This window comes from Gavia stellata, chromosome 2, assembly GCF_030936135.1.
Source record: "Gavia stellata isolate bGavSte3 chromosome 2, bGavSte3.hap2, whole genome shotgun sequence".
NCBI lineage: Eukaryota > Metazoa > Chordata > Aves > Gaviiformes > Gaviidae > Gavia > Gavia stellata.
Window position 1 is genome coordinate 41,465,500 of NC_082595.1, and position 12,669 is coordinate 41,478,168.

Consider the following 12,669-nt stretch of genomic DNA (forward strand, 5'->3'; position numbering starts at 1 on the left):
TGTGTTTCACAAACAAATGGCTGGGTTTGGTACCTACACAACTTGATTATGCAGTATGTTGCTATTTCTAACTTCTCTGAAGTCATTGCATCTGGTGGAGTGAGAACAAAGCCACATCTGCTGCAGGAGGAGTGCCTGGGCAAGGTGGCTACAGTAGTGGGAATATTCTCTTCTGAGAGAGTTCAAAGTTTGACTTTGAAATATTGTATGTGCAAAATATATATTTAACTTGTGCTTATGTGTTCTCAGCTGTTCTCATTTGCTGAAATGACTGTAGCAGACAATGATTTTACAAAAAGTGGGGAACTGCATCTGGTGGGAAAACGTTCAGTACAATGAAAACTGAGTATCACTCAAGTGTGGAAATCAGGGATTGAGATAAATATTCTCAGTTGCCTTTTTCATCCTCTTTCTGCCAAGACAAGGTCAACCCAAACCTGGGTTGTTATGTTTGTTCCCGAGAACCAAAGATATTTAGAAATTCTTTTAGAATGATGCAGTATAGGTCTTCGGAGTAAATTTTCAGTGCTTCAGAGGAAACATTTAATGCTTATGCTTATACTTCAGCGTATTTGGTCTGATGGAAATACTTACTATGTATGATGTGAACTTTTCGTATGTGAAGGCAGTGAAAAGTGTGTGTGTGTGTATTCAACAAGCTGCAAAATCTCCAACCTCCGTCCATGATGCAGCCAGTGACATCTGTCCTGTAATTCCACAGTCATGTTTAAATGTTTCGTGATGTCTAGGAATTACAAATATTTGCTGCAAATGCTCTTCTAGTTTATTCCTGATGTGCTAGAGCCCAAACTTGTTGTTCTGAATAGCAAAATGCAACCAAATGTGCCTTTTTATCTCTAAGGATAGTTGTATTTATGACTCTTGAAGAAGTTGCTGCTAAATGGGAAGTCGTCTTTGCACTTTCTGAATGCACACAAATATGTCTAAGCGCATCATGCATACATACTTTGTATGCTGAAAAATTGCAGTTTGATTAACAGATCGTGTCACCCAAAAACAGGATGAAGACTTAATTTCTTCATAACTTTTCCATTGTCTTCTGTGTGGAGAGCATTCTTTTCACTTTTTTTCATTCTCACTTTTTTTTTTTCGTGCATGTGTGACTTGTTATAGGGCTCATGTTAAGAGACCTTGGGGTCAGAGCCAGGAGTTACCATGGAGTAATTAGCTTTTGGGCATCAACTGCCTGTATACAGGCTTCTAGTGTGCTAAAAAAAAATTATGTTGCAGGATATGTTGACTCAAACTGCCTCTCATTTACTGAAAGCTGAGAGCATGCAAATGAATGAAGCTTGTACATGACCTAGTAGGTAAGTTTAGTGCCCAGGGTAATTAATCATGCATTCAAGCATGTAGATAGCATATTCTTAAACACAATATGAAACTACATCTAGAATTTGTTAGGCTCTGTGTGTTCCAGCATTTTGTTTTTAAATGCTCCAGTGCTGTGGCTTTTACCAGTTAATTCTGGAAACATGTTGACTTCAAAAATGCAAGCTGAGCAGTAATAGAATGTGGAAAAATTATGAAATATAGTGCTGCTTTTAGTAAGAAGTGTGTTGGATTTTGGATGCAGGAAAATTTAAAATCAGTACTTTTCACCTAACATTAATAGATTGTTTTGTGATGAACTACCTTTTCTGTAAAATAAAATGGAGGGAAATAAATACTAACTTAATGCGTATACAAGCTGTATGATGTTAAATATATTAGGGACAGAATTTTTAGGTTTGGAATTGCATTTTACTTCAAAAGGGTATGTATTGGATTGTATTTCTGTTCAGTATTTCTTGGGCCACAAGGTGCTCAATAGATAAGAAAAACGGTAGACATAAGAAAAAGAAAAATCCAGGGAAGAATAAGAGGGGAAGATGCCACTGTGTTGATGCACTGAAACATCTGACAGTCCAAAGCAAAGTCATGGCTGAGACAGTTTGTCATGCATTCGTCATGTCGTTGCAGAGCTCCTGATTGGGATTGTCTTGGGTGGGTCTTTGTTGGCTTTTGAGAGTTTAGTAGTTGTGGATTCCCCAGTCTGTTCCTGGCTTTGTTCAGTCATTTTAGCTGCACAGTGATCACTGTGCTTTCGTATCTGGAAGGTCCAGTCCCATTTTGAGGATGCCACTGCAATGTTGTCATAATCTCACCTTGATGAAGTGACAGGAGTTGCAATACTTCTGTGCTCAGAAGTAAATTTCTGACAGTTGTAATCTTGGATAGGAGATGTACATAGGTGAGGCTGTCATTTATGGGAACTCGATTGCCTATGCCCTCCGTAGCTAGGCTTTGCACGTTTCCATGTGGATCATGGGAATGGTGAACTCATCAGAATCTTCGATGATGCTGATGAGTTGAAGGCAAGAAATTTGAAAGAGGAGAATTGTCACATATCCAGTAAAGTTCTTGCTGGAGTCACAGCGGCTGGGGTAGCTGTGAGAAGGTTGCAGCTGGTGCAGTGTATCATCTTGCTGTTTATTTATTTTCTCTTTGGGAGACCTCATGTAGCTTTCCCACAGAAACAGCTCCTCTGTAAGCTAATGTGATGTATAACAAACAAAAGTCTGCATGTTCTTATCTTTGTTTTGATATACATAAAGAGAGAAGGCTTTCCAGTGTTATGGAAGACTTTGCCAAGGAGCTGGTGACTGCTTGGTAGGTGGCAAAGAAGTTTTAAGGAGGCAAATGATTGTGGGTTTCTGTGTTTAGGTTGAAAACATATTAAAGATATTTGCATAATAATGCAAATGGGTGTAAAAGTCTCTTGAAGTTCATTAAAATTTACTGTATTTTAAAGGAGGGGTTTTTTCTACATTTGCATGAGGTCAAAACACAGCATTGCACAGTTGAGCTAAAGTTAGCTGTTGGCAGTTTTAGTTTTATACTCATGCGAGCTAGTGATCTAAGTTGCAAGAGTGCAGGCTCAGTAGTGTAGCCAGCAAAAACATCTCAATGTCCACAAAACAGCTTAAGTGGACTGTTTTATTTATAAAAACTGATCAAAGTAGGCCAGGTACAAAAGGGAAGATATTTAAAATAAGCCTTCTAAAGAAATTATTAGAATAGAAATCTCTCTTAATTTCCAGGGGGGGTGAGGAGGTGTGGTGGTGTGGGGTTTTTTGTTTGGCTTTTTTTTGTTAACTAATACTTAAAACTGAGGTTCTGGTAACTATTAAAACTATTAAATAACTGTTTAGCTCTTAAGGTTTATCCTGTAGTCTCCAGGCTGCTACTGAGCCTCTGAGAATCACAGGTGTCCTGCCAGGGTGTCCCGTGTAGGATGAGAAGTTGGGTATAGTGAACTGTGGTAAGTGAAGTGTCTAGAGCAGTCTGGCTTCACTGAATAGTGTGATTTGCAGAGTCCTTGTGTTTTGTTAATTCTGTTAGGTGCAAAGAGACTGAAAAGTCAGGTTCCTGGTTTTGACTTCTCAGGGGTTTGTGCCTGTTCCTACCTGCTGCAGTGGACAAGGTTTCTTGGGACTATGTCACCCAAGTGCTGTAGAACGTTTATGGAAGTCCAGCTTCTGGTTTTCTTCCTCCATCACAGCTGCCTTTAGACATTTTGAGCCTTTAGATGTTCATCTGCGTAACTCTGGTTCCAGGAAAACTAAAGATCACAGGGCTCCTCATAAGGGAGAGAACAGATTAAAATGAATGAACAAACCCATCTGAGGAACACATTGAAAGTGTAGGCCAAGCAGATCTGATGAAGTCAAGGTCCTGTCTGCAAAGACATGTCCGTCTGCTGCTGCAAACCATTGTGTGCTTGCATGAGTACACTAGTGAAAATAAGCTTGCTTTAGTTCATTTTTACCCCCACTTTGGTGGACGCTGGTTCTCCCAGAGTGCCACATTCTCAGTAGGGATGTGGCTGGTGCAGAGTATCAATGTACTGGAAATTCAGCAGAGGCAAGATCTGTTCCTCTCAGTTTGATCAACGAGCGATGGTGTGTTTTCTCTTTTTGTTCTCTGGAAAAAGGTCTCTCTCACAGAAAATTCCCAGTGCTTTCTGGCTCATTTTACATAGTGATTTAGAATAGGCCAGCAGGGTTACCAGAGCATTTTGGTAATGTGGCACTTGATTGTGTGTATCTTCTGGGACAAGTCGATACTATTCTTCATGCAACTGCCAACATGCCTTCTGGTTATGTGTTTGTCAATTCCAATTTCCTTTCCTTTACTGAATAGTAGGCTGCATCTTTGATTTTGCTTGTTTCATAAGAGTTCTAAAGAGTCCCTGTGTGGCTGTGCATGCCAGGTCAGCCTTCTGCCATGTTTTGAGCTGCATTTGAGTAAATAACCTAGCGATGGTGTCTCTGAATTCTCTCGAATGTGAACTTCGTGTGTCTGATGTTCAAAAACAGAGGTAACCACCAACAGGAAGCACTGCAAATACAAGTTGTTAGCAGTGTAGCCATTGTGTGCACTGAGTTTTTGGGGGCTTGTGGGAAGTCCCTTACTGATAACTTACAGTAAAGTTATAGCTGTCTTTTTCAGAGCAGAATAGTTTGGGTTTTGGTGGGTTTTTTGGTGGGTTTTTTGTTGTTGTTTTTTAAATAACTGATAGCTTAAAGAATTATTTTGTTAAGTCTTTGAATGAGTGCAGTAATGCCTCAAGATTATTCATATATTCTTTAAATCCGGCTTTAATCCACACAAATAAGAGGATCAAGTAAATGAGATTAGGGCAATAGACGAAAGCGAATGAGACAGTAGGAGAACAAGGAGCAAGGAGAAACCATGCTAATAATGATTTGAATGGGTTTTGGGCAACCAGTGTTCAAACAGTAGTCAGAAGGGTGAAACTGATAGTGAAAGTAAGTTAACCTGGCTGTGGTGCTCTGAAAGAAGCATCTTTGTACAAAACTAAGGATCCTGGGACAAAATGGAGATGGCAGAAATCGTGGTGGGAAAAATGGAAGCTACCGTTGTAGAAACAGTAAAACTGGGAGGGCTCATTGTCATGGCAGTGTGGAGATTAAAAAGTACCCATTCTTCTAGGAGCTGCAAACATGAAAGTGAAAGAAATGAAGTAGCATTCTATGCACCTGTAGTAAATCAGAAGGAATTAAGAAGGCATAGCATGGATAAAAAGATGACAGGGACCCCAACCACTTTTGAGAGTAGATAAGATGGATTCTTCTCAGGATATGCTCTACATCTCCCACCTTTTGTTGGCTCTACATAGATATTTTGCTAAAAATCTGTGAATTCCCTTTTAAGTCAAGGGAGTGCGGTTCTAGGAGGGTGGGATGACAAAATAGTCTGGATAGTAAGTTATTGACGATGCTTTAGAATCTGATGGTTGGCATACGTGATGTTAAAAACATGGGAAAAAATACTGAAAACCAATGCCCAAATTAAGTAACCCCTGTGCTACATGGTCGTGTAAGAGTAGTTCAAAGCTATCAGTAGAGTCTCAGTTCAGGGAATCTCTTACAGATGTACTAAACCCCATTGATTTCACTGGAACTTGAGTTAAAACATTACTTTTCTGAATAGGGGAACTATTTCCTAGAACAGTATAGAAGATGTTAATTTGGCTCACCTCCTGTTGCCCAAATTTTTCCAGACATATCTAACAAAGGCTTCTTATTTTAACAAAAAGCCCAGCATCCAAGATTTGTGACAAGTTAATGTTTTTCATGTGTTTACATTTAGTGGGAAAATGAAGGGCTTTTGTCAATCTGTGAACTAAGCTGAATCTTAAAGGCAAGGAGACAACACACATGTCTCCTTGTATTTGACAATTTTACTATGCTATTTGAATTGTGATCTGAGGATAGCAATACCTTGGAAAAATTACTAGTTGGGAAAGGAAGTGTTTCTAATTAGAGCTAGATGTTTTAGCCCAAGTTTTGAAGAGGTCATAGGATAAGGGTTCCCCTTCGACTAGGATGTGTGTGCCTGCTTGTATTTCCTTGGGAATTAACATTAGTTTTTCATGTCAACTTTGCTAAGGTATTTACTTCTCTGCAGGTAGTGAAGGCAGGACGTGTGTGAGAGTGGTGTGAATGGAAAAAGAACTGAGGCTTTTTCCTTTTGCTAGTCAGAAGGAGAAATGCTGTGCCTCAAATGAATCATTTGAATGCATTGAGATGTGAGATGTAGTCATACTTTAAGGAAGAAACAGAAAAAAGAAAAAAACCCAACCCCTCCACGCTTTTAACATGGATCATAAACAGCTGTGCTAACCTTGAAAGTAGGGAGGACCTCACTTAAACTAAGGTCTCTCTCATTCACAAAAGGCTGGTGAGGTTTTCTGGTTGCAAAATCAGCTGTCATTGTCCCTTCATTAAAGGGTCAAGAATAGAGTCTTTGAGTGGAAGTTAGTGTCTCTGATTCGAGATTGGATGTCTTTCTAAAATTCTGTCCTGGTTCAGTCATGGTCTAGATGCAGAAGTTGTAGCATGAGGTTTTTGAGCCTTTGTATGGGAGGTCAGACTGTGATTGTAATTGTCCCTCATCACCCTTAAATCTGCAAAAATATCACGAAATCTAAGTGTAAAATAAATCATGTTCAGTTGAATATAGTGATTTTTGTGTCCTGTTTTATTTAAAAAGCAGTTGATCTGCTGTTGTTGAGGGTTATGATGACATGGAAGCTGGAGAGGGATAGTTGAGCTCTACAAGCAAAAGTGTTGGTTATTTAATTTAAAATATTCTATTATTTCATTCAAAGTTTGAGCAGTTGGAATAAATCATCTCATGCATTACTACAGACAAGTATGAATACATGCTCAGAGTATCTTGATGGATGGTTTGTTAATGAAATTGGTGAGACTTTTGTGCTGTAATAAAAATGTCTAAATTCAATATATTCTTTTCAGAACTTTTGCCAAAATAATCTTCTCTTTTTCTGCTATCATAGTAAATTGCTTAAATAGAAGACACATGTATATTAGCATTCCAGCTTGAGCTAGGGGCTAACATTGTGGCAGTATTTTTGTGGAGATAAAGTAATCTTACTGAAATTTGATGTACAAATATTCTTCATTGAAATCAAAAGCTGTAAGTTCTGATATCCTTAGCAAGGCTGACATCAGCAAAGAATTTGATTCATCTTTTTTTCTTGTTTTGCTAGAATAACCCCTACACCTCTAGGAGAGGGGAAAAGCACAGTCACAATTGGTCTCGTTCAGGCGCTTACTGCACACCTTAACATTAATTCCTTTGCTTGTCTGAGACAACCTTCCCAAGGACCTACTTTTGGAGTTAAAGGTACATAATATTTGCAGACTCTATGACCTCTTTCAGATTTAAAAGGAAATACTGCTCTTTTTTTTTCTTTTTTTTCTTCTTTTGCTAAGTATATAACTAATAGATAAAGGTTTCTTGCACATGTGTTCCCATGCAAGGTTCATATCTATGTTCATGTACTTAACATGTATTGCTAATGCAGATAAAGTGCAAACGTAATGAAAGGCATGGAGATGAGTTAGCCAGGAGGAGTTTTGTGCTAGTACACACCCTTCCAGCCACTCCTCTGCTTGGAGACTCTCTAAAGATGTCTCTAAATGTTACTGTGTAATTCTTCCTTGAGAAGGAGTCCTAAATCCACTCATATTGATTTGAAATATCCAAGCTAAGGAAGTTGGCAGTTATGCATATGGTTCAGCTGTGTCTGCATCATACGTTTGGCTAGGTCTGAACCTTTTCTTTCTGTTCTTCTGAGTTGTCCCCCCTAATCGTGGGCTGCTGCCTTTTTGCCTAGAAACCCTTTAAGAGCCTGAGGGCCAGGTAAGAGCCAGCCAGAGTTCAAGCCTGTCTTCAATGCTGATAGGAAGTAATGCAATCTTTTTTTTGCCATTTCTCAGCTGAGATTGGTGCCTAACTGGGCAAGCACTCCCCATCTGCTCTGCTTTGCTTTGCTGAAGTTTAAGTTAACAAGTTTGATTTCAGCTGGAAGGCTCCTGGTGCTTGGTACTTCTCAGCCAAGACTGGTGCATGTGAGTGCTTTAATCCCTCCACTCAACTTATGCATAGGCTACAGCAAACTCCTTTGCCTGTGTCCTGAGAGGCAGTGGGGAAGGAGCACTCAGGCCAAGGGTGTGAAGGTTTCATTCAGAAGCAGTGCTTGCTCGTGACTGCTGTGTCTTTCTACCCAACAGCTGCATGTGCATGACTGTGTCCTAAATCTGGGCAGGAGCAGAGGGTAACCCTTATCTAGCCAAAGTCTGAGCCAGCCATCATGTGTAGGCTTTCATTTCAGATCAAGGATTCCCTTTTTACTGCCTGCTGAAAAATCCAGCAAGGTTAAAGGAAATCCTGTTTATATGGGTGCATCATTGATCCCCTAATGGAAATCAAAATGCTGAGAATTGTGTCATAAACACTGTATGTTTCACTTTGTGTGTTTAAGGGTGGTGTTTTTTTCTAAAACCGGTGCGAGTCTGACATGACCATATGCTTTCCTGTGCAGGTGGAGCAGCTGGTGGTGGATATGCTCAAGTGATTCCCATGGAGGAGGTGAGACAACGGGGGAGGCAGCAAGTCCCTGTCCCTCTGGGACAGGTGGGCAGGCTGAGGTGGCCGATGCGGCACTTAGTCGGTGGCGATGGTCTGCCTGGAGAATTGGGGTGGTCCTTGCCACCTCCACGTGGTCCTTGCCACCGCCACGTGCCTGCTGTGTGATGTGGAGGGGCTGCGGAGTGGGGGTGCAAAAACATTGCCCAGATACTGTACATGTCTGTAACATCTCGACTGTCCTTCACATGCTTTCTGCGTGGACAGCGGGCTTTCTTCACGTAACATACAAGACAAAGAGCTGGCTACTGCTGATTTTTTCCTTTTATATCCACATCTATTGCAAAAGAGAATGAGAAAGCATTACTTTTCTGGTAGAGCAGAAAAAGGCAGGGAGGCCCAGGGCTGGTGGGTTGAGGAAGTTTGTTTTTCAAATGTAGATTTAATATTTCTTTCTAGTAGAAGTCACTGGGTGTGGCAAAATGGACTTGTTTTTAGCCAGGCTGACCCTCCTGTGTAGCGTGAGACATGCCCAGAATACTGCGAAGAGGTGAATACCACAACTTTTGCTAGATAAGTGAAAGGAAGATGATTTGGCTCAACAACAGTGATGAAACAGAGAAGTCTCCTGTGAAAAATTGTTTTTCACAGGTGCAGGCTGTTGGGGAGCTGCAGGGGCTGGGGCTCCCTGTGGGGGTGGCCAGGCAGGGCCTGGTAGCCATGGTCTGTCCCCCCTGCCAGCACGGAGCAGGCAAATGGGGGCACCAGGGCCGCCCCAGCCCGGGCATCGGGCACCTCCATGGGGATGGGTTGACACCAGGCTGGGATGTGGGCCTGGCTTGGTGGGGCCCATAGCCAGGCCGGGCAGGGCTGTGGGGAGCTGGAGAGCGGCCCTGCTGTGGCATCACTGGGGCAGGGGCTGACAGCCCCGGGGGCCAACATGGGGCCCTGGGCTATGGGGGAGCCTGGGGGGCCAGTCAGGGCTGGTGGTGCCCCTGGGGCCCCGGCACTGTCAAAGTAAAAGAATTGTTTTCTTACCTCTAAATTAATCTGCAGCTCTCCTCTACCCACGAGTAAATGGATTTCTGTTGAAGATGGCGTCATCCCTAGCCCTCTTCGAGGGCTTCTGAAAATCACATGCCAGCTTTGGAAGGAACCAGCTGGGTGCACGCTTTCAAAATACTCTCACTGTGAAAACAGCAATACTCTGACTGAAGTGTCCACCCTTGCCTAGCACAACAACGGTGTAAAGCTGCGTGATACACGCGTTTATGGACAGGCTGGGTCAAGGACAGAGATGAAATGTAGACTGTGTGTAGTGTTTCATGTCGGTTGGCTGCTGCCATCCAAGCTGGGTGCCTTCCTTAGCCTCCCTTGTCCTCAGCAGGCTTAGCCGTGCACCCAGGGGCTTCAGCACGCTGTAGCTGACAGCAGACTTTTGTGTTGGTTTCCAGAGCATAAAACGCAAGCAGATCCTCTGGGCCATGGGGCACGTAAGGATAGTATGGCTGAGCTTATGCATACATTCACTGTGCTTGTTTGGAAATGCACAGTTGTTTCACCCCAAGAGAGTCTAATTTAGAGCTCAACAAAACCACTCCGTGGCCCCAACTGGTGAAGTACCACCTTGAAAGTGCACAGCTGGTCCAAACAGAGCCCTAATGGACCGCTTAGTCAAAGTTTTGATCCCCTGTTGCGCTTGAATGTGAGCACAGTCAGGGGCTGGTGTCTGTTGCTGTCAGTGCCCCTCCACAGTCAGTGCTGCAGTGCAGTTAAAACTGACCTTCCGCCTCCTTCTCTCAGAGATATATAAAAAATACGGTACCTACGTAACACAAGTCCTGATCGAATCTAAACTGCTGATTTCAGATTTTTCCACAAAGCTTTGTTGGGCAAGCTTTGTATCTGCAAAGTTCATGCCTGACCAGCTACAGGCTGTTCTCCAGTGGCTAGCAGAAAGCTGGCATACACCTCCAAAGCCAGCACATGTGGTGTGCTCTGGGGAATTCAGCAGAAATCTGCACCTCTGATCCAGGTCAAACAGTAAATACTGACAGTAAACTGATTTAGTATTAATGACGTGGAACCATAGCCCTGGGCTTTTCATTCTTGGATCATTTAGCAAAGAATAATGATGTCTGTGGCTTTGTTTGGATAAACTAAGGGTAGCTTACTACGTACTCAGGTGAAAACAAGTCCTTTGTATAGCTTGGTGTATTTTCAGCCTGATAATATTTTCTCTACACTGACAGGTGACTAATCTGTGCTGCAGCCTCAAGGAGATGGCAGCGATTGTTTCTGCTAATCTGTCTGAGATTAATGAATTGAGTTAAATGGTTTCTTAGAAAAAGATTTCATTGTTGTTTTCACCTTCTAGTTCAATCTTCATTTGACTGGAGATATTCATGCTATAACTGCTGCGAATAATTTGCTGGCTGCTGCTATTGATGCTAGGATCTTACATGAGAACACTCAGTCTGATAAGGTGAGAGTTATTTTCTAATATCTATGTGGCATTTTTTCTTGTCAGTTTTTCAATAAACTACATTTCAAAGCAAAATAAGTTAATTATCTTATATTTTCACCGAGTGAACAGAAACTACTGCTGAAACCACTCTGTGTTCTACTGGGAAATTACGTTTATAGAATATATTTTTATGGCAAATAGCTATCGCAGGATCCTTTAAAATAAGGATCTTATGCCCAGAACTAATTCAGGCTGTTCTAAATAGTCTAATAAAAGATGTTTTCTCTCTTGATAAATCTTACTCTTTTTAATAATTTTAAATTACTTTTGAAGTAAAAAAATGACATTTCTGATGTACAGTTGGGTATGATATACCTTAAGAAGAAGGGGCTGTGGGGAAAACAAACTGCATCCTCTTCCCCCGTTAAATCTGTTGTGACCTTAACACAAATGCTAATTTGAGTCTTTAAAGGGAGAAAGTAAAGGAAGGAGCCTCCTTTTTTTGGCTACAGTGTTAAAACTGAGCAGGGTTGTCATATCCCCTTTACTTGGTACAACACAAAAGTGCATTTAGGCCAGTTTGCAAATGATAGTTATAGTCTGAATATTGGACCTTAGTTAAAGTTTTAAAGGGTTCCCAATTTCAAAAAATAATACATATTTTTTTTGTGAAACATAGAAACACAGTCATTTTGGCAATTGGATTTAGACTGTTAAATCATAGGCATTGCTCAAAAATCTACCACCTTTTCAGAATTGTTTTTTAAATGGCTACCAGAAGTCCACAGCTTATGTGGTTGGGAAATTCTTAGTGACATTAGTTTACATAAAATAAAAGCATTAGCTTTTTATTTAAATAGTTCCTAGTTGTAACTTCTTTATTTCATTAACTTCTCGTGTGGTTTTTTTTTTAGGCTTTGTATAATAGACTGGTTCCAGTCGTTAATGGTGTGAGAGGATTTTCTGCTATTCAGCTTGCCCGTCTGAGAGTACGTTGTTAATGTAGTTTTTCCTCAGTTATAGTATCTCTACATAAAATGCACTGCCTTATGCAACTTGTTTAAAATTATTTGATGCATGGGACCAAGTTTGTATAAACTTCCCTCATGAATTTATCAAGTCCAGACTTTTTTCTGAAAGCATCCTCCTTCAAGTAATAGGATCTGGGTCTGATATTATTTTCATAACCAACATTTTTGCTGTTCTTTTTTCCTGAAATAAACCAATAATGTTTTTAAATGCTGTGTCTTTTCTGAAGAAATATTGAAGTTAGAGTTTTTAAAATACTTTTCCTATTATGGTAAAGTCACATTTGAAAGCTCACATTCTTTGGTTTTGCAATATTTTCTCGTTTTGAAAGTTTATTATAGCATATACTTCTGGGGTTTTATTGATGTCAATTTGACAGTGTTCATCCTTTGAGGGGTAGAAGTACATTTGTGTGCATAGTATATTTTTGCATCCCATCTTTCTTCCTGAATGCTTCCAGAAGATCTTCCTATGCAATTCATGTATGAATAACATAACTGGATTTGAGGCTGCCATTCTGATAAATAATGAGAGAGCAATACAGTCCACTAGCGTAGGGGAAGGAGACTATGAACCCCTTGAATATGAACCTTAAGGACAGCTTCCAGTTCCATTTGTTGGTGGCTTTTGAGTCTTGACCGGTGTTGCTTCAGAGTCGCCGGCTGGTAATAGATAGCTGCCAAGTGCAC

General features: G+C 40.9%; 1 protein-coding gene across 1 annotated transcript in view; it reads left to right on the top strand.

Annotated features, from left to right (window-relative positions):
* MTHFD1L (methylenetetrahydrofolate dehydrogenase (NADP+ dependent) 1 like) overlaps positions 1-12,669 on the top strand; it is a 159,714-nt gene that overhangs the window by 30,558 nt on the left and 116,487 nt on the right. Inside the window, exons 12-15 of the mRNA XM_059828957.1 lie at positions 7,103-7,239; positions 8,441-8,487; positions 10,862-10,969; positions 11,866-11,940. Coding sequence (XP_059684940.1) covers positions 7,103-7,239; positions 8,441-8,487; positions 10,862-10,969; positions 11,866-11,940 — 367 coding nt within the window. The remainder of the gene's footprint in view (positions 1-7,102; positions 7,240-8,440; positions 8,488-10,861; positions 10,970-11,865; positions 11,941-12,669) is intronic.